At 44.1% G+C, this 23,464-nt stretch overlaps 1 protein-coding gene across 1 annotated transcript in view; it reads right to left on the bottom strand.

Moving 5' to 3' along the window:
• pknox2 (pbx/knotted 1 homeobox 2) overlaps nt 1–23,464 on the bottom strand; it is a gene marked incomplete at both ends in the record, with an annotated part of 63,356 nt that overhangs the window by 31,043 nt on the left and 8,849 nt on the right. Inside the window, 1 exon segment of the mRNA XM_079737841.1 lies at nt 17,269–17,356. Coding sequence (XP_079593967.1) covers nt 17,269–17,356 — 88 coding nt within the window.

The following is a 23,464-nucleotide window of genomic DNA, read 5'->3' as shown; positions in this document are numbered from 1 at the left end:
AAACAGGCATGTCCGCATATGCACCGACATACAGCATATCACATGCATCTATCATGCACATTTGTACATATAATATGTACACACATACCTACAAATGCACACACACACACACACACACACACACACACACACACACACACACACACACACACACACACACACACACACACACACACACACACACAAACACACGGACGGCCTTAGGCAAAGACAAGCTCACCGGTAGCCCTGAGGCTAAGAAGCACCCGGGGCTGAAGAGAAGCTGCCCACACACACACACACATACGGACACACACAGACACACACAGGGTGAGCCGGGTCGACATTCCCAGGCCACCTCATTATACACAGCCAGTCCTCCGTCCACTCCAACCAGTCATAGCTGGTGGTTCATTCCAGTATCATTTATTCATCTGTTGATCTTAATAGGACTCATGGTCCACGCCCTCTCTCGCTCTCTCGCCGCAGAGGTAATAGGTGTGAGGGCGTGTTTTACAACAACTCCACCTGAAGGACAAAAGTCAACAACCTTGCAGAGGTTGTTCTTCTCAATGTGTGTGTGTATGTGTGTGTGTGTGTGTGTGTGTGTGTGTGTGTGTGTGTGTGTGTTTGTGTGTGTGTGTGTGTGTTTGTGTGTATGTGTGTGTGTGTGTTTGAGAGTAGGGTGGACTTTTCATTCAAACTTCAGGTTTTGAGGATCCAGTTGTGATGCATGTAGTCAGTGGAAGTTAATGGTGGAGGAAGGTGAGGCTTTTTGTGTCTTGGGATTAAAAAAATGAAAAAACTCATGGGCAATTTGGAAGAATTTGTGAGCTGGTCCTATGTTGTTTTTGGCCATTGGGCCACCATTATACTTCATTCAAGTATGGAGTATTAAAGATTGTTGCTGTATTGTTGGGCTTGCCAACAATGCTCAACAGTTCTGTAGTATTGAATTTGTGCCATTGCTGAGATTAGGAAAAACCTAAAAACCTAAAAGCAGGCAAAAAAACCTAAAGTCCATTGCTTTGACAAATATTCTTTCAATAAGTGGTTCCAATATTATTAAAGTCACCATTGTAGTATTGGCATAATTGTTAATTGTTAGCTTTAAAATCGATATGTAAAATGACTATGTAATGTTCACATTTTCATGTCCGTTAATCCCCCACACCTGTGACACCAAAGTTTGCGCCCCTCGATATAGTTATAATACTGGATTTAGCTGCAGTTTATTTCATATACATACTTACTGATGGTTTCGGTCCAGGGGTCATGGGGTGCAGGTCTGCGCCGCTTAATGGAGGCCTGTGTAACCCTTGGAGAGTGTGACTGCATGTAATTAAGGCTGATACTAATAGACTTGGCTCCAGAAGCCGTTTATTTCAGGAAGTTATATCTCAATTAATTTACGCTCATACAGAAGACCCTCTGTGATCGTGCCATAAATGTCAAGCAAAAATAATAGGTTTAAAAAAAAGAGAATATGCTTGACCATGTTTGTTATTCTGCACTGATGCTTGCTTATTTATCCATTTAAAGGTACACAGATATAGGGATATACATTTACGAAGGCTATTGCTTTGTGTATTTTTTGGTTGTTTATTACTGGACTGATTGTTTTAAAAAAAAAAAGTGAAAAAGAGCAGATTAATACATTTCCATTTTTTTGTATTAGGACTTAACACTATAACCTTTCCATTCCATTCCATCTTCTTTCATATTCCACTCCTTAATGAATGTCCTTCACATATTCAAATGTGCCCTACAGTCGTAATGAAGACACCGGAATTTCCCCTGGGCTGTGGAGATATTCTGCTTTCTGCCCTGCTGCTTACAACGCCATCAGTGGTCCAATCTCTCCTCAATTCATGTTTTCTTTGTATTAATGCAAATGATTGTTTGGATATTACAGATTCCAATTTGATTGTTTTCTTTTCTCTTCTGTCTGCATTTTTAAATTAGATTAAAGTCTCATGTAAAATGGGCCACGATAAAAGTACAGTGTTGTGTTTTTACTTGTTTTTTTTGTAATTCCCCAGGGGCAGGCGGTTTGCATGCAAACAACCTTATTAGCATAGCTAAAAGCTTTTGTCTTAATTAGATGATTTTTAAGAAATATGCATATGTGGGACTGGGACAGAAACATATGATTTGCTTATTTTAGTAACTTTGATCAACTGCATCAGGCGAGATCATACAAACCCTTTTTACATATCACTTATGAATCACTATAGGTAAACCATCAAAACGTAGCATTGAATATTATTAATGCTTCAACATGTGCATTAGAACAATGTTCATATGTAAAAAGTGAGCAAAAAAAACAAAAAACATAGGTGTTAACTTACAATAAGAAATACTTGGGAAAATAACTAACAGGATTATCACGAGGAAGTTTTCCAAGCCAAGTACGAAACTGTTAATCACCAACAAGTTGAAAACTCCCACTGAACCACGTATCCTTTCACACACACGCCAAACATTAAATTACTCAAAGATGATGTGCCAAGCGGCCCAAAATAATCATTGCATGTCCATACCACCATGCAAAAAAGTAAGAGGCACAAACAAAGTAGAAATACACACACACACACACACACACACACACACACACACACACACACACACAGACAGCCCACTGACACAAACAACACAGTGAAATAAATGTTATTAAGCAAGCCTAAGCAGCAGCCTGTCTTGCAATCAAAATCCAAACCATCTAACTGAAATCCATTTTTGGCAACCATTACTCAACGCGGGGTTGAAGCTTACTATTCAGTCAGCCGCTCATTAAGACTTGAGTAATAGCACAGCGGATATCTAGTATTTGCCCAGGATTAGGTGAACTCTGTAGGTCCGCGAGGTTAACAAGAGGAGATTTACAGACCGCAGTGGTGGCCTTTGTTTAATGTTAACACAACAAACCGAAGACAACCAGGGTGAACATAAAAGGAGGATTGATGTGATTCTGGCTGATGGTTTTGTTTCACTGCCAAAATTCTCAACTCCCAATTCTCAATTATTGCTTAACTTTGGTGTCATAGATTTCCATTAATGTCTGAGAGAACAATAAGTAACAGAACTGTACTGTCACCATGGAAACGGGGGAGGGGGGGGCTGTGTATGTGTGCAGGGGTTTGCTATTCAACCGCCCGGGATTTGCTAGAAAAAGTTCTTTGATAGTATAGTGGTTGACCTATTAGCTAGGGATGTACTTCGCTAACCTTCCTGCTTCCTGCTTTTCAATACAACTTTATTTATATACGTTTGTTGTTTCCTTGGGGTGGTTAGCAAAGAAAAAAAAAAAACATTGATTCAATCAATCAACACATGAATATACAAAATAAATTTAGTATACGTTCAGGTTGCATTATTGATGACCACAAAGCTCAAAGGGGAAGGGCACAATATGATGACATAATAACCTGTACACCTTGCTTAACACACACACACACACACGCACACACACACACACACACACACACACACACACACACACACACACACACACACACACACACACACACACACACACACACACACACACACACACACACACACAGTATGACGTAGTGGTATTTCCTCCTTTAAGACGATAACCATCAGAACATCGAAGGCAGGGAGAGTGAGAAAAAGGGGAAAATTGGAACAGCCGAGCTCACGGGCGATGGATGGGATCTGCAAGAGTTCCTCTGGCGAATCCTCGGCCGACACTCATCTCCTCCCTCGCCTCGCTCCCTTTTTCTCTTCTGCACTCCCCCACATCTCTCCTCCCATACCCAGCCACTCTTCTCCCATTTCCTCCCTTTTCTTCAGCCATCCCGTACTCGTCCCTCCCCCTGTCCCCTTTTCATCTTGCTTATCCTCTCCTCTCTCTGTTCCTCTGATCTCTCCATTTCTTTCTCATCTCCTCCTGCAACTCCTCCTCCATTGAGTAACTGCTTGTGCCACTGTTATGTGTGTTGTTGTTGCTGTTGTCGTTGTTGTTGTCACACAGACATTGTATTGCTCCTTATCTGCTCTTCTAGCCGTGGCCCAGCCCATCTCATCAATAGCTCCCCTTATCGCAGAGTGGACAAGCACTACCTATATCCCTCGACTTTACAGTGTCGGGGCGGGTGATACAGATATGCGATCACGCTCATGAAGGATGTTTTTCCCCTCTTCACATTTAAAGCGGCTCTAGGCAAGATTTGAAAGCTTTAAAGATAGAGAGAGTGGAAGGAGAGTGGAATAGAGGAGAACTGAGTGAGATTTTGAAAATAAACCACCCAAAGAATAATGCACCCCGCCCTCTCTGCTCCCTCCCTGCCCATGCTTGTCAGCCATTGGGATGATAATGGGGTGTGGGTGAATGTGATTGAAAGGGAAAATGGATTCCCTAAACCAATCAGAGAAGAGATCTGTTGATAGGTCAGAAATTAGCCTGCAATCGAAATGGTCTCATAAAGAAACAGGCGCATTCAACCAGAATAGATATCCCTGAGCATTTGACTCACTAGTAGCTGACTGATGGCTTAGGCATTAGTAACAAATAAAACTCAAATGATGGGTCTAAAATATTACCTAAAGACCCCTTTTGCAAATGTTAAGTTTACGGAAAACCACAAAGACCTTTGTATATGCGTGCATATAACATTGGGACGTGTAAAAGAATAATAACAATTTTGGTTTAAAGTTTCAATGTTGTATGTAATTTAATGCAACTTAAGTAAAAAACATTCAGTTTGTTGTTTGTTGTCTAAATCAACCACACATGCTCTTTATATGCAGGAACAATTACAATTGTTCTGCCTGATGGACTAAAGTAGACACTCGACAGGGATGGACTGAAATCAGGACATGCATGGAATTATTAATAATAATAGAAGCACTACTGTCACACAACATTGGAAATACAAGCCCTATATATCATATTATTTAAAAATAATGGTTTGTTTCCTTTAGTGCTCGTACCGTCCACAGACATATCTTTTTATCATCAAAAAGCACATTTGCATGCGCAACTAATTCCAGCAAACAACGTGAATCCTCATTACTGTCTTGCAATAAGCTAATAATATGCATTTGATATTGCAATAATAAATAGCATTTTTTAATTACCATAGCAAGTCAGACCTAATGAAACTTTTTGATAACAAATAAATTTAATGAAAAATAATTCACAGGAGGTGAAGAAAAAAGGTTGTTGGCATATATATATATAATTATAATAATTATGTATCTGTACCTAGGAATGTAAAGACATAATGTTTTTTGAATTAAAAACATTTCTCAGATGGCTGCATTTAGGACAGAAATATTCATAAAGACAGACAACATACATCATAACAGCGGAGTCATTTCATCCGCTTTTACTTTGAAAACTATTAAGTAATTTTGCTAACCATGGCTGCAGCTATGTACATAGGGCTTGTTCATCCGAATGCATCATGGGATTTTGAGTTGGTAAAACACCATATAGAGAGGACTAAAAAGAGTTTTAGAACGTACATTTATGGTAACATTGGCTCATGAAAACATTGTTTTGCCACGTCTTGCTAGAGAAACACTGTTGGAGTTTCATGCACATCAATGTCTCCCGTTATGACGAATCAATTCACGCTTAATTACTAAACAATGACCAACGAACCATGACTATAACAGATTAACATTTCAACGCTCCTATTCTTCCAAAATGGAGGCAGTCAATGCAATGTGACGTCGCAAAGTATAAGCCCCACAGAGATTTCAGATATGAATGTTACTGCATAGACAGTGGACTAGGATACTCTGCTCTTGCAAAACACTTGAACGCACCCTAGCTCATATGGAGATGTGCTTACTGAAGATGTTCTGACCAGAGTGAAATAGGTTTGGAATTGGACCCAGACATGCTATTGCTCTAAATGCCCCATTCCTCCCCTAAGGCAACCGATATCTCTGTCTCTCACACACACACACACACACACACACACACACACACACACACACAACACACACACACTATTCTGTCGACCACCCACGTGCTAATCCCCCCCATCTCAATAATCCCTATGTGTGTGTGTGTGTGTGTGTGTGTGTGTGTGTGTGTGTGTCTTTGTGTGTGTGTGTGCATGTTTGGTGATAGTAAGGATGTGCATTAAGGCCTGTGTGTATGTGCATGCTAGTGTGTGTGTGTGTGTGTGTGCGTGCGTGCGTGCGTGCGTGCGCACGTGCGCGCCTGTGCGTGTGTATGCGTGAGTGCGTGCCTTTGTGTGCATGCGTTTGCTTGTGTATGTGTGTGTACGTTTTTGAGTTTGCAAGCGGGTTTTCAAAGGAACACAAGTTTTTGCGGCGATGCTACGGTATATCAGTGTGCCTATAGATATAAATACCCAAGCCGGTACGCATCATAAGTGTGAGTCGAGAGCCCAGGAGATGGGAAGTGAACAGGCCTTACCTGAGAGTGTGAAGGAGGGGGAGCAGAGCTGAAGTGAAGAGGATTCAGCTACATTTATATTGGAGGAGGGGACAAGGTGTGCCGCTTTTAGTTTACATAACAATAGCAACCTGTTTCATTGTTTGCGCTCAATATCCAAGGCAAAGGGAAACATAAACCGCCAATTAGGGGGGCAAAAATATAAACTGTTACAGACACCCTGGTCCCTGTAAACACACAGCTGCACCCCCTGACAAAGAAAAGAAACAAAATAACATCTACCGCTGTTTAGAAAATAAGCCTGCTGTTGAGACCTATTTTCGGTTTCTCTTTATTCCGAGAAGTCCCAGAGTCACCGAGAAACCCAGAATGCTTTCAGAATGCGAGGATGGCGGGCTGCAGTTGGTGGATGGGGAAAGCAGAAGAGGGAATAATGGAAGTGCAAGCTGTGGCGTGGTTGTTTGCTGCTCTTGGCCCCGGACAGACTCTGTTTGTGTTAGCGCGTCGAGGTAAAGGGAGCCGTCATCGCTGAATGGAATTCTGGGAAATTCTGGGCCAAACAAACAGCGTATCGAACGCAGGCAGCGGGAGGAAGAGGGGAAGAAAGACTGAATGAAAGAAGTCAAAGTAAGGATAGAATAGATTTTGAGTCGGGCTGTGAGAGAGAGAGAGACAGCGGAAAAGTAGTCCGTCTGTGAGACACGAAAAGGCTATAGAACCGGAATGAAAAGATAGGAAAACAAACTTCTGGTGTGTGTGTGTGTGTGTGTGTGTGTGTGTGTGTGTGTGTGTGGGGGGGGGGGGGGGGGGGGGGGGGTGTGTGTGTGTGTGTGTGTGTGTGTGTGTGTGTGTGTGTGTGTGTGTGTGTGTGTGTGTGTGTGTGTGTGTTGTGTGTGTGTGTGTGTGTGTGAGTGTGTGAGTGTGTGTGTGTGTGTGTGTGTGTCTGTTGCGCAGAGAGTGAAAGAGAGAGACAGAGAGAGCGTGAGAGGGAGAGAGACAGAGACAGAGACAGAGATACAACAGATAGAGAGAGTGAGAGAGAGAGATGGGAAACTAGACAAGGAAGAAAGTCCCAAAGATGGAGAAGTTGGAAACAGAGGACGCATTAAAGCACTCCAAGAGGTCACAGACGGGACAAGGATGAGAACAAGCTCAAAAACAGATTCGGCGCCTGCATAATTTTTTCCCTCCGTCCAAGTTATTCATATTAGTTTCAGGTGCTGTAGCTACAACCACCACCGGCCCGCCCCCCACCAGCCGAACCAGAGCACCACCTCACAGGTCGGGACTCCATGAGGAACAAGGATCCATACATACAACACACAGGGGACCTCAAACCCTTTGCCCTGCCTGTGCCCGCGAGCAGGGATGGAGCAGTTCTCCCCTCTGTGATCCAGAGTGAGCCCCCCCCCCCCCCCCGATCCGGCTCTTCTGGGCACGGAGCGAGGGGACATCTGGAGCACATTAGAGGTCTGAGGACATTGGATCTCCCCAGAGCGGCCGGCTGGATGGGTGGCCCGCCTCAGCCCTCCTTTCAGCAGCAGCACTACCTGATTGATAGAGCTCCCCCCACCCAACCCCGCTCCACAGTCGACACACGCACACACACACACACTTAATGCTAAATGCTAACACGCAGATGTCCGGCCTATACTGCTGCTCCACCACAGGGCAGTTGTAGAGACCTGGTCTTATTTTAAACACACCTTGTATAATATAACATCCGTGTATATTTACAGTGTGTGTGGGTGTGTTGGGAGGGGGGGGTAGGCCTTCATGTGCAGAGCTCAGTTCAAGCAAATCACTTTAGGTTCAGTGCCCAGCTTCCGTGCACTCTCTGCAGGGGCCAAATTAGTGAAGTAAATTTATATATAAATACAGAGTGCCCACCAACTAACTGAACCTTGATACAACAAACTTTAGGCAGAGCAGCAAGGAGAGAGACTTGGCAAATAATGGTCAACTTTGGAAGAACTCTTCGACCCTGAAAAACCCCTAACCCTTCGAGCAAATGTGATTTAAAAACACAAGCTGTGAAAATTGTGCATTGATCTGGTTGGCCGAAGAAGCCACCGCACACGACACATGGAAGCAATACAAAACACCACGCATGCCAGTCTGTAGTCTGATGGAAAACACTCCAAAACACTGGAGTGCTTTTCCTTACGTCGTTGGAAATAAACACAAGAAGACGAAGAAATCAAAGGCCCATATTGTTTTCCAATAACTCCTAAGAAATAGGCGCAGTATAAACTTATTTCTCTGTTGTCCCTGCGATTCTCGCTGATGCGGCGAGGAAAATATATTTTTGGGACCCAAAACATTAAAGTTCAAAGAATCCTCACATTTCAAATAAATTACTTTGGGCTGATTTGCCATTTCAAAAAAATTGCGACGTTTGGCCAAAATTTGCAATTCACAGGCAGTCGTCGCCTCAGTCACGCAGGAGAGGTTAATCCATATTTCGCGTTTGACTGTAAGATGGAAGTGGAGAGCAGAAAAAAAGGAAAAAGGGAAGATAGGTAACTCCTTGCCAGGAGATGAGGAGGCGGGGGGAGCAGGGGGGGAGAGTGGGGAATAGATTGAGAGAAAAAGGGGAGCGAGAAAGGGAAAGAAGCAGGCGTCATTTAGAGTAAATGGCATCCAGAAACCCTCTCCAATTATCTTTGCCTGCCATGCCACTGAGACTGACTTAATTAAAATGACTTGATAGGGAGGGGTAGAGCGAGCAAGGCGGGGAGAGAGAGAGGGAGAGAGAGAGAGAGAGAGAGAGAGAGAGAGAGAGAGAGGGAACGAGAGAGAGAGAGAGAGAAAGCGAGAGAGTGAGGAAGAGAGAGCAAGTGAGAGAGCGATAGAGAGACAGAGAGAGAGAATGAGAGAGAGAGGCAGACAGAGAGGGAACAGCCAGTGATTGAGGGGGCAGGCAGGCGACATATCTGCACAGAAACACAAAGCAAGCTCGTTGTTCGAGCCGTTGGCCACTTTTCCCTTTTCAATTTTGACTTCAAAAGAGAATAAAGAAATAACAATTTTTATAGGGGAGCAAAATGAATATGAAAGTTGACTTGCCGTTCGGAGCCATGTAATTGCGCTATTAATTCATTTTTTTTTAATCACTGTCAGAATGCATTTATAGAAGCAGAAGAGGAAAAGGAATGTATGGAATGGAGAACAGAACAACCTTATTTCTTTTTTTTGTATTCTTGCCTGAACCATCAACCTTATAATCTCGGTGCCTTTCTCTGTGAACACCTCTAACAGTGACCTTTTTCACATGAGGTCTGTTACTATGGAAACAACGTCAAGCCCCACAATGTTTGGTTTTCGTTCCTCCACCCGTCGGATTGCAAAAAAATAAATAAAAAATGATGACTTGAAAGTTCAATTTGAAACGTTTCCATTTGTGTTTTACGACCGCAATTCTGTCGGTGCACGCTCAAATTGTGTTGAACGCATCACAGAATTTGTATAGCAAGTCTAAAAGACAAACCCATTTTTTGAGCTGATTGTGTTTGGGTGCCATTACTTGGGTTGCAAAGTAATGTAGAAAATCTACAAATATATATTTTTCAGTTTTGTTGTCAGATTGTATTCTGTTAATAATGTACAGGAAACGTTGGTTTTGAAGATGTAATAAAGATAAAATCAATAGCAATATGATTATTGATAGGCAATGCGGTGCCTCTGTCTTTGTATCTTTTCTATGTCTATGTATGCATTTATAGTTATTTAACGCCATTATTGCTCAAGGATTTTTCTCTAGGATCTACCGGTACACTGCAGACATTGGGGCTAGCTTCCACAATCAACCTAACCACTAAACTATCATGCCCCCTTTATAAAACATTGTATGAATTCAGAATACATAATTGTACATACATGTTATCATGTATTTTTGCACTGCCAATTACAATAATATGAAGCTATTAACAATCACACTTGGCTGTTTGTTGTTTTTGCCAAAGTAACAACCAGCTCAATTATTATGACTTAGGCTAGGTTGAGGTTTTAAAAACATTATGGCTTAGCATATCCTCATCAGTAATTTCGTAGGCAGGTAGGCTGGCAGCAACAACTTTAAAGAGTGCATACAAACATGACTCCCTAACACCTCAAAAAACTGGGACCTTTAAAAAAAGTTCAAACTCTTTATAATAATGACAGTCCTTCGAACAGATAAGTCAAGGTGACATTTTTTTTCTTACACAAAATGACTCCACAAAAAAAGAATAAGACTTACAAGTTTGTAATCCTTATACATATCCTAATAATGTTTCATTTAAGGAAGTGGTATTTTGCTTAAAAAATTAAAGACTACCCACTGATTATCTACTGTAACATATAAAAGAACATTTCAATAATATGACTCATTTAAATACTTTTCAAGAGCTTCTGGGGTCTGGAGGTAAAAACAGGACGGAGAGAGAGAGAGAGAGAGAGAGAGAGAGCGAGAGAGAGAAAATGAAAGAAGGACAGACAGACAGACAGAGACGGAGGGAGGAGGAATGGCTTAGCATTACAAGTTCTGTTTTTGATGGGACCTCAGCCAAGTATCTACACATATCTTCTCTCCCCCCCCCCCCCGCCCCAATCCAATTCATCCCGTTTCCTCCCATCTTTTCCTTCCAATGGGGCCCCCTTCTTCCTCCTTCTAAAGGAATCCACCCCCCTCTCTCTTTATGTCTCGTCTCTTTCCCTTTAGCCCCATACTCTCATGCTTACCACTGGTCTCTTTGCTTCTTCTCATGGTCTTACTCTCCCCCCTCCCTCCCCTCCACTACACACACACAAACTCACACAAATTCAGACCCCCCCCCCCCCCCCCCCCCCCCCCCCCCCCCCCCCCCCCCCCCCCCCCCCCCCTTCCCACCAGTACCACCACCTAGGCCTCTCAATGTTCAAGTCTTTATGGGTAAAGGTCCACACATTCTCCACCATTGGGCTCCACAGAGAGATAGAGATTAAAGACTGTCAGAGAGATCGAGAGAGAGGGATAGAGAAAGAGAGAGACACACACACACACACACAAAAAAGGGAGGGAGGAGATCCATGTCCATGGAGGGGATGTCCGAGGAAATCTTTTGGGGGGAGAAAGAGTGGAAAGATGTAGGAAAAGAGAGGGGAAAACTCTAGACAGTAGAAGCGGATAGAAAAGAGAAGGACAGACAGACAGACAGAAAGAGGAGAATAAGGAGGGAGGGGAGGGGTGGAGGTGGAGTGATGGGTTGGAGGAGGAGGTGTCGTCTCTCTCTCTCTCTCTCTCTCTCTCTCTCTCTCTCTCTCTCTCTCTCTCTCTCTCTCTCTCTCTCTCCCTCCCCTCTTGGCCCCGGCACGGTGCTTCTCACTAGCCAGATTGTTCTCCCCAGACAGAATCCCGTTCCGGTTGCCAGGGAGACCGCCATACCAGGGCTCTGACCCAGGAGGTTTGGGACTGTTTTTCTCCCACCCATAACCCCCCCCCCCCCCCACACACACACACACACACACACACACACACAGCCCACACCCTCTCTCCTCCTCAGCGGGGGATAGAGAGGGATGGCAGCTGTAGGACAGCTGTTACTGTCGAAGCGCCGGAGCCACAGAAAACAAAACAAAACAAAACAAAAGGCCGTACCAGGGCTCGCTGTGGACGGCGACCAGGGGTTTTGGAGGAAAGGCAAAACACTTTTAAGAGGCAAAATTACAAAAACACAATTGCTCCCAACGTCCACTTGTCTGAGTCTAAGTGCAAAACAACCACATTCCTTTGGGGGTCCCTCCGGTTTTTAACAAACTGTCCCACTGTCCGTTAGTGGAGTTAAAGTGATTAAGTTACGGAAATTTCCCCCTTACATTCACTCACTTTTTTTGGGGGGAGGGGGGGAGGGTTTGGGGTGGAAAGAAAAGTGTCCGTTGCCATAGCATGGCTAATTTGGAATCAAAGATAATGGTTTCTTAAGCTAGGCTGGGATAAGCTAGGCAGGGACCAGACTGGAAGTTGGGACCATCCAGTGCCTCAGTAAGACTGGAGCAGAAAAACAAAACACTATTAAATGACCCTCATATTGAGAATCAAAAAAGGCCACTCACCATATTATTATTAAGGCGCCGTGGCACAATAAAATATATGGCTTAGGGATTTCCAAGCCCAAAGCAGCACACAATAAAACCATTCCAATGGGGTAGAACGGCTTCTCCATGTTGGATGGACAGTTTTTCCATGTATATCAAAGGGGCCAATAGGTCCTTGTTGGACCATCCACTCTATACCCGGTAGTACTCCTAATCCAAAGGATAAGATGTAGTCACGTACAGCACATGTATAGCATTGATGAAGGAGCCTACGTACAGCACTGCATCGCAATTATTGAAATAGACATGCAAACATATACGTGGCAACACGTCCTTACTCCTTGTGGTTTAAACGTTGGTATATTGTTATTAGACATTGCCGGAGAACTATCAAGAAAAGAGAACTTTGCAGCCCATGTCTTAAAGTCACTTAGTCACTCCCTGCTTAAAAATGAGCGCCAAAAATGTGGGTGCAATTGCTCTTTCCTAGGAATGGATTCTGCAACTGCCTGATTCACATCGCGTGTGGCTAAAAATAGCAAGATCTCCTCGCTAACCTGATAACCAAACTAATGGTGTACTGTTTGAAATGAACCTTTTCCCTCCCAGCAACTGCAAAATGTTTGAATTGTTTTTTGGTTAGCCCAAAGAACAATCCATTGTTTTAAATCAGCGTGGTACAGAGCAACAACAACCCCTCGTTACAAAAGCAACGATTTGGGCTGCCATCTTAAATTCCCCCCCCCCATCTGTTTTGTTTTTCCTTCCATCCACTTCCTTTTTGATGAGCCCGGTACCCGCCCTCCCTCCCCCTCACACCCGAAAACCCCCCAAAAAAATCCCATTAGCTCTTAATGAAGTCGGGCTCCGAGGCCCTCGGCCTCACCTCATTTAGCACAATTGTCTGGCGGCCATTAGCATGGAGGCAATTACAGCGGCGCAACAAGAGTAATGCCGACAGCGACCCTGAGAAATGCGAATAAATAAATATAAATGTTACTATATAGGCCTATGTCTGTATATATAGAAGCTAGTAGAATTGTATTATTTATGGTGGCACGTGCCAATACCAGTACAATTACCACTCTTTCAGCCACACATTTTCTAAGAAGCTCTTTGTAATGTACACACATACTCACACATACATACACACATACATGAGGAATAGTCGTTCCTACATTTTGCTGCCAAATCAGGAGTGAAAGAAATGGATTTCAGTCCAACTCTAATATCGGACAAAGTTTGGCTGAACTGCCTTGATATTTACTCAGAAAAGTAGAAATTAGTTTTGGCAAGGGTTTTCACTGGTGCCCACTGTGAAATTTGAAATGGCAACCCACCATGTCCCTAATAGTAGAAGTTATCACTTTTACAGTTAGGGTCCAAAACAGGCCACCGTTTTTTTGTATTTTTTAGAATAAGCTATATCCATTAAATCCATGATTAGTACTGCTCCTACATTGTACTCCTTCAGCAAGAATACTTTTATTCTGCACGTCTGTCAATCTGTATGTTTGGTGTAGAGAGCAGAGGATCATATGTAGCAGACAATAGTTGTGGCCTGTGTTAGATGTGGCTTAATGTTGCAAATGAGCAATAAAGCAGTCTGCTAGTATGCCATTTGTCCAGCCAATGAAACAAGCTACACCGTAGAATGGAGCAGTCTGGTGTCTGAACAACACCAGGCGCTTGGGCAGGCGCCAGATTGCCATTGCGTGTCAAAACCCCGCGGACCTCCAGACCTCAATACAACCACCGACCCCGACGTCCATCCGGCGCTGCCCCTGCTCGCCCTCACCCGCCCCGCCCTGCCACTCCAGCCTCTCTCCCTCCCTTCCCTTCTTCCCTCCCGCCCTAAGCTGGGGGACAGGTGGCGGAAACCCGATCGGCTGGTGGCCTTCATGGTGGAAGCACTTCCATCATAGATGGGCATGCGGCCCAAATATGCCGCCCTCCGTCCACCATCCCAGCCCTAAACCGACCCACCCCTATGTGTGTGTTTGTGTGTGTGTGTGTGTGTGTGTGTTTGTGTGTGTGTGTGTGTGTGTGTGTGTGTGTGTGTGTGTGTGTGTGTGTGTGTGTGTGTGTGTGTGTGTGTGTGTGTGTGTGTGTGTGTGTGTGTGTTTGTATGTGTGTATGTGTGTGTGTGTGGGTAGAGGGAGAGAGTTGTTGGAAGAGAGGGAATGATGGTTAAGTGAATGTGGTAGAGAGCCTGCCCAAAAAGGAGAGCGAGAGGGAAAGAGAGGGCGTATAATGGACCTCTAAGGTCAGAGGAACCGTGGAGCGGACCTGGCAACGCTCTCCACGTAACCAAGGGGAAACCGGAGGCCGGCGTCCAACAATAGTACCGCTCAGCGTCCTCTGAGGGTCAGCTCGACAATAGCAGGACAAGCGGCCCGCACATTGTCAACAATGACCCAAAGCGAGGCTCCGCCACCACTCAGCCCCACACAAAAGTACCCTTGTAGCCTCGCAACGCGACCGGGAGATTCCAGGATATTCATTTCATACAAACAAGGCTCACTGACACATAATGCCTTATTCGTCTGGGCTCGGAGGCTCATGATCACTTCCCCAGGTCAAATAGACTAGGATACGGGAAGAGGGATGGTCCAGATGTATTCCTTAATCACAGTGGATGCTTCGCTTAATGATTGGGAGGTAGGTTTCTTTATCGGGCAACTGGTCTCTATTTAAAAATATAATGACCACAAAAAAACATAAAAAGCTTAGGGAGAAGGCAATGGAATGACACCTACCCACCACCCCCCTTGCTGAGACCTCCTCCGAGCCACCCGCCTTGGTGCTGAAACGCTGGAGGCTATCAGACATGCAGCGAAGCAGTTTGCCGCGAAATTGGAAAAGACGATAGACGGAAACATAAGCCCCCCTTGACCCATCGTGGCGATAACCCGCCGTACCAGGTCTCGCTAATGAAAATGTTTTGTGTAAAATAGGGCCGCCAGCATCCTCTGTCACAGCCTGGAGTAAGAGAAAGAGCAAAGGGGGCCGTGTAGCATTAAGCTAGGTGGGTGCTTGTTTTAGAGTATAGGGGCAGGGGGGCCGCTGGATTGCGGGGGTCTCAAACTGAGAGGATATTTAATTAGTGAAATCACATTAAGGCTAACAAAATTACATGTAAACCTATCCTTGGCGGGGACTCTGGAAGCGCGGCAGGAATTTGAGGTCCAGGCCCGCCGGTAAGGAGGAACACAACTTGGGTTCATGGAGTGTTGCTATCACCGCTGTCAATAGCAATTAGGATGGGAGGACTGAGGCTATAAAGTTTTACTTTGAGGAATTAGATGCTGTGAAATAGCAATTGGGGTTCCCTAGTAGTGCTACTAAAAGGCATTAAAATACACTGAACATACAATCTATGGACCGTCGCTTAGAATCAGATTAACTCTCCCCTCGTGAGATTTTGTCATTTAAAAGCAGGAATAAAACCTTGAGTATAACTCTCTATTTTCTATTTTCATATTTTAATGTTTTTTTCAACATTTTTTATTAATTGTATATGTTAATAAGTTTTCAAGACTGAATAAGCAAAGCATGTGAAAGAAGTCGTCCTTCATGTTTCTGTTAACAAGCTTGAAGTCGTAGATCAGTCATCGCTCTTTGAAGTTAAAATGGTCTTCCCTCCAAATGGGCTGAAATCACATGCGGCCCATGCACAATGAATCCTTCAAAACCAGACACCAGCCGCTTTAAGTAATAATTGTATTTTAGTACTGTCTATATAATAAGTCAAAATATGTATTTAGTCTGTGCACTCCCGCCAGGTATAATTGAAAGGGTGTTTGCTGAACTACGATGATTGTTTTAACATATTCACTCATTTACCTCTGAAGGACTTATTATGAACCATGAGATTTAATATGTCTAATCCCTGTGCTCACAGCTGTCAGCAGGAGGGAGGAGGAGGTCTGGGAAGGGGTTGTGGACGGGTGGTTGGGGGTGTCGAGTAAAACCATCATCACCTCGAGCGAAAACGCCTCACACACACACACACACACATCCACACACACACACACACACACACACACACACACACACACACACCATGTGACTCGAATCTCAGAACTTTAGACAGTGTTGTGAAGCATGCCTCCCTGAAACTCAGCAGTGTTGTCTAAATTGAGTGTGGTGTCAGAAGAATTTACGTCTTTTATTTTAACAGCAGCACCATTCCCCGGCCCTCCCCCGGCCCTCCACTACACCACACACACCCGGTACCCTCTCAAGAGACCACTCTTCCACAGCACCTAGCGTGTTTAACAGGGAACCTACAGTAATAACCACAGTTTGAAACAGCCACACAAAATTTGTAGGACCGAGCAGGAAGCAGAAGAGATCATTTCGGATGGCAGGCATGTAAGGATGATGTTTCGGGGTTGTCGTTTGTTTTTTCCCTTATTGAAATGATTATTTGGCTTTGGCAGACTTGGCTGCGCAGCGACAGGGAATGGGAAATCAATAAACATGAGTCGGGCGTGAATCGGGTTTATAGCGTGAGTTACATTTGATTGTGTGCTCCTAAATTAATTCACAGACTGATGTTGGTGACTACAGAACCATTATCTCTGCAAGATGTGCCAACAGAGGGTGCAACAAGGCAAAATGGATATGTTTGCACGCACGCACGCACGCAAACACACCAACACACACACACACACACACACACACACACACACACATGCACAGGCACACGGCTAAGTACTATTTCTGTGGTTGGTTGAGCATGTTGGCCTGGTATTGACACACACAAATAAACACATTAAGTAGAAAAAGAGCTTTTCCATTTAATATAAAGGTGGCAGGAGACTTACAGTTGCTTTTGGCCCACAGCAATACAGGAGCGCTCAACGTACGTTCTTCTCCTCTGGATGATCGCTCACACAGCTCTCCACGCAAAGCCTGTTAACAGATGAGCACCGGCGTCATATCAACAACCCAGAGTCCCATTTATCACGTCTCAGCCGACTTCTAAATAACCGTAAATCCAAACAAAACCAGGTTCATTGCCGCATTCAATTGGTTTCTCATCTCAAAGACAGCAAAATATTGGTAGCATTTTTCTTTTTTTAAGTCATAACAAATTTTTTTTTTTTTTACTGAAAAAGGTAATTCTCGGAATGTCATTTTAAATGGCTCTCAATGAGTGCACATTCGGCTGCCCGGACCCAGCCACCCCCGAAGTGTAAAACGGGTCGAGGAGCCGCGGTGCCGCACATGTGAAAGATTTAAGTTCAATCAACCATTGAGCGGTCGACACCTGATCTTTCGCTTAAACCTCCCCGAGACAGTGGGAGTGTGGCAAGGCCTCACAGTGGGCTAGCTAGCTCGGGCTACCTGTTAACAGAGAGCCTCTCAAGGCACTTATTTACCCAGCCGGGCACGAAGCCCTGGGCAGACCTGTATGTGGTGGTTAGGTATGTCGGCAGGTATGGGTATAGGTATTAGGCTGCCTCACAGGGGGCAAGGATAACAGGGGAGCGGATTGGAATGAGAGTAGTGTTGATTTTTTTTTTTACCAAGACTGCTTTTGGTCATTTTCTGAATACCGCTAAAAGATAAGGAACTATAATTAAAGCCTTATAACTGATACACAATGTTCATGTCCAGACTTACACAAACTTCCCATGTAGATGACTGTTTTTTCAAGTTAAATCCAATTCAGTTAGTATGATTAATGGTAGTATTAGTATTATTATAATACAATATAAAACATATAAGTCTCTATTATAATATATCATCTATAATGAACTCATAAACAAACAAACCTGTGTATTTGTGATGATGGATATAGTATGTATCAACACATTGCCTTCAATTTTTATTTAACATGAAAGGCAAAAAGAAACAACAATTGAGGAACCAGTAATTATTGGTGATGAAAAATAATTTCAGCAAAAACAGTAAAGTTGAGTGCATCCTACGCACTCTCACTTTCCGCCTCCTTTGCATGCATGTCAAAAACAAACAGTTTGGCCCAAACTGGGTGTTTTGAAAGCCAGATCACACATTGCTAACAGTAACACCAGAGATAAGACACTTTTTTAGTGTGTTGTTGGTTTTCTTAAATAAGGGAAGCCTAGAAACCTCCCGCCGAAAACAGAGATCCTCAGTCCATGGGAGATTTGGACGAGGGCATTTCTTAGGTTTCCTCCAGCTACTAAGAAAACATTTTAACCCTCCTGGTAATCCTCAGGGAAGCCCTCCCTAAGCTCAGAGGGTCCTTCCTTTCCCCGGGACCCTATCCCAAACCCCCTTTCCCCCCGTCGGTCCGGGAGTTCGGACTAGTGTTTCTTCCTAACCCCATCCAACTTCTCCACCTCCACCCTCTCCACTCATCCCCCCCCCCCACACACACACACACACACTCCCTGGAAAGAAAAACATCTCTCAGTGACCCTGCTTGTGGGAGCTGGCCGTCCTTCCTGTTGATGCTGGAGTAAATCAGAGCGAGGCCACTGCTGCAGCGAGGGGCTCCCCCCAGGGGACTGGATGTCTAATCGCGGCGCTCAGCTCAAAACAATACAACCTACTGAGGGAGATATTAGCCCTGCGTGTCATTCAGACCAGACCGATCTACAACTGGTTGACCTGACCGACCGTGTGCATGTGTAAACGTACACGTAAAAACACAAACATACCTATGGGGCCGGCACAGGCACAAACACATGACGTGACCCACGCATGCGATGCGCGCACACACACACACACACACAGACACACACACACACACACACACACACACCCACACGTACACACACTGGTAGACGCAGGCACACGCAATCAGCAATTCATGCATGCACACACACACGCTAACACAAACACAAACACACACACACACACACACACACTGGCACATACAATCAGCCACGCATACACGCACACAAGCAAAAACACACACACAAACTGGTACATGCAGGCGAACGCAATCAGCCACGTATGCACGCACGCACACACTCAAACACACAAACTGATACACGCAGGCGCACGCAATCAGCCACGCACGCACACAAGCAAACTCACACTCGCTTGTGTGCACACACACACACACACACACACACGCACGCACGCACACACACACACACACACACACACATCCACTGCATCCTTCCCCGTTATTGAAATCTGCATGAAATCAAAGGGAGGGGGAGAAGAAGCCGTTGTGCTGGCGCTCAGGTTACATTCTGTCTTTATTAATGCCGAAAGGAACTGGAGACACCGACAAGCTACACTCCCTCGACAAGTTGTTGTGCTCCTTGCACGTTGAGTGGTTTATTGTCGCCCTGTGTACAACATTTGCTTGAATCAATAATGGGATACGCTCCGACGCCTCAGGCAAACCCATAGGAGAGACCTCCAGCTCATTTGAATCACTTCATTTTTACTGTTTGCATCCATTTTCTTTACTGAGGAGACTGAGAGAGAGGAGATTTTATGAATATTCAGAGATTATCCCCTACATTTTAATCACACAAAGGCTGCACTGGTGAAAGATTCCAGATGGACAACTTTAAGATTTCGAAATCCTGCTCATTTGGCGAGGAGTTTTGAGGTCAAGGTGTGAAGGGACGGCCAGAAGACTCATCTCCCACAATCCCCGGCGAGCCATAGCCCCCCAGCTGTTCCAGGACTTCCATAACAACAGCTGCGCAGAGGTTTAGTGCTTCACGTTGCCATGACAACTGGCGGGCACGTTTGCATGCAGCGGCTCTTGGCGCTATTAGCGAAAGTGACATTATGCCATAATTTAATTTCCATAAAAACAGACAGGTTTTTACTGCGCTAAGATTCTGTGAACATAAAAGGAAGACACTATTTTTTTATTTTGCATAATAATGTGTGCGTGTGTGTGGATCGGCATCCTAAACATGTCGGTAAATCGCCCCCACACAAATGACAAACAACGAAACGTACACCTTAGCATCATTGTGTACATAACATTAATAGGAACTTCCCTCCTCCTCAGCTATGAATGGTTTTCCGGCATTGTACAATAGAATCTGAATGCATTGTTCTCATGCATGGTCAGCTATATGTGCCACAGATCGCTCTCAGACAGGATGTGCAACAATTCGACATATTTCAGGATTCCTGACAAACAGGATATCAGGTCACCCGGTGGGCTGTCATGGTGGCTGTGCGGATCCAGACACACCGGGACACAGGGGGATTCCTTTCAAATAATATACGGCAAGGGCGCAGGAGTAAATACACCTCAGTTTTTGTTTTAATTTAGACAAGTCATCTTGATTTCATGATTCCTGTTTCATTTGTCAATGTCAACCAAGGCAGCATGGGTCAAATATCATGTGAATAATACAAAGACGGTGAAGAAATCCCTCTGAAGTAAAATACGACAAGGACAGATAGGAGACAAACACTCGTCTCTTATGACTTAATAGGGAAAAAACTGTAACAACCACGCCTTGACCGTGTGGTTTGAGGCTAACAACTACAAAATTCCAGGGAATTACAAGGGCTCGGGATGACAATGGCAGGTAGGCTATTCCCACGGGAGGGTAACTGAAGTCAGAGTGGCGTCACAGACAGTTTAAGCCCTCACTTTAACGAGCACACAGCTGATACAGGCAGCTGTGTCAAATGGAGAACAGCGCACGCATTTAGCTAGCAAAGACACACCGTGTGAATAAGCTAGCCCATGACATCATCTACCTCCGCGGATGGTATAACTTGCGGTGGGTAACCGAACACCCAATCAAAGATGGTGACCAGACCAGCAATGTCTGTTTTACGGTAGTGATTATTCTTGTGTTGCTGCTAAAACAAACTAAAGTTAGCATCTTTGAAATGTCCACTCACTTGGTATTCTCCTCTTCAAGGTTGGAACTTCAGGGAAGTCTAGGATTTCCTTATATAATCCAAGATTTCCGGCCATTGTTTTCATTATCTTCATGCCTTTTTTTTTTTTTTTTACCTTTTATCAAAGCAAATTTCGGAATGATGGAGCAGTATTCAGAGACCCCTGCTTGTTTAACAGTGTGCATTTCTCTGTAGAGTTAGTGTATCCTAGCGTTGTCTCTTGAATGCTATAAACATCTCAATAGATTTAAGCGTATTTAAATTGAAATGCCATAGCCATCCGACAATTTAGATATTTAGACTGATCCTGGTTGGGTTCAGATCAATCAGGACATTTCTTCCCTGATTGGTTCAGGGAATCCATCTTTCCTTTCAATCACATTTGCCCACACAGTTATCATCTCAATGGTGGCGAAAAGTAGGGAGTGAGGGCACAGAGGATGGATGCGTTTTAATTAGGTTGCTTATTGTCAAATTTTGCACTCTTCTGCTCTTTTCCACTCCACTTTACTACTGCCAGATCGTACCTTCAGCACCTTCCCATGGTCTTCTCTGTTTAATCAGTTGTTGTATTAACCAAACGAATAAGATGAACCAGTTCTTGTTGAACTTAGACACCGACAGGCACATAACTGTAGGCTATCAGACTACTCCTTTTAAGTAAAGACAAAATGGTATTTTTGTTCTTTGAATAATGACCTTGACTTATGCTCAAGCGAAGCACCCTTACAACACCAGAAGAGCACTTAGGTGGAGGCTACGGTACATCGACTCCTTGACTACCCTCGCCTAGCCAAATAGTGTAAGCCAATAGTAGTGTTGTTACCATAGGAAGAGAAGACAAAAAAAAGGTTGTAGTTGTTGAATGCTAACAAAAAAAGCCTCAGTTTAAGGTGAACAGGTTTGTCACCCTAAAGAAAGAGCTCCAGATGTTAATTAATATCAAGGCTAAATTGATATTATTTAGGAATCAAAATCCTACTGGCAGCTAATCTTATCTATAACTAAACAGCTCCAGTAACCTGATACACCAAATTAATTGTACATAGGCCTATTAAATAAATAAACAAAAAGGTTGGCTTAGTAAGACAAATACGTGGTCAATTTGTGAATAATATTTAAACTGAATTGTTGTGTTGGTCTTTACACAACACATACAAACACATGCACACACAAACACAATTGCTTGTAGGATTATATTAAGTAATCTGCCTGGTATTTAAAGTCAATAAAATAAAAAAAGGAGGACCTCTGGTCTTTAGACAGAAAAGTCATGGAAGTAAGATACGGAGGAATTCTCGGGTCAGAGCCTGTTTTCTCCCTCTCTCGATCGCTTTTCTTCTGCCATCTCATTGCCTCCCGTCGAGTGCATAGGAAAAGGTTAACCCTTCTGGAGAAGCTCTGGGGCACAGCTTTCATCTTACTTTCCATCTTTTGAGTTGCGATTTGAACGACGACGTCTGCCTTTTGACAGATGACTAAAACGGGACAAAAGGGTCTAGCCGCTGAGAAGATCAGTCTACCTGTCTGCTGACCTCTCTTTACAACTGGGTTCCTGAGAGAGGGAAAAACTGCAAAAGGACAAATGCAGTTATAGTGGCTAAGACATCCTTGGCACAAGATCTCACACATGTGAAAAATAAATACAATAAATCTCTTTCTCAGATTGGCAGATTGTAGAAAGATTTTACTGTTCATTTGTATATCAATAGAAATAAATACATCTCCTGATCTGCAATAAATGGTAAACCTGTTTTATCAATACCCCTGACTAAAGGAGGCAAGGAAGGTAGGTATGACAGTATGACACACACACACACAAGCACACACACACACACACACACAGGGTGGGAGGCAGGTGCAAGTCATCCCTCATCTTTTGCCATGGTACATCTCTCCTTTATAGTCCCTTTAGAGCCCCCCTCCTGCACCACACACACACACACACACACACACACACACCACTGAAGCATCTCACCCCCGCTCTATTCTCACCTTACCCACTGAGACAAAACAAAAAGACCTGGCCTCAGATCAGAGCTCTCCCATTTCAAAATGCATTTTCTTACACCACGCTGACACCGCAGCAATGCCAGGCAGCAGCCAGCGAAAGAGGACACCGGCACACATAGAGTGGGCACACACACAAAAGCATGCATGCAGAACATACACACACACAAGGGCCTGTGT

This window comes from Pollachius pollachius (assembly GCF_949987615.1).
Source record: "Pollachius pollachius genome assembly, chromosome: 6".
NCBI lineage: Eukaryota > Metazoa > Chordata > Actinopteri > Gadiformes > Gadidae > Pollachius > Pollachius pollachius.
Note: the sequence above shows the minus strand (reverse complement) of the source record. Positions and strands in the feature narration are given on the sequence as shown.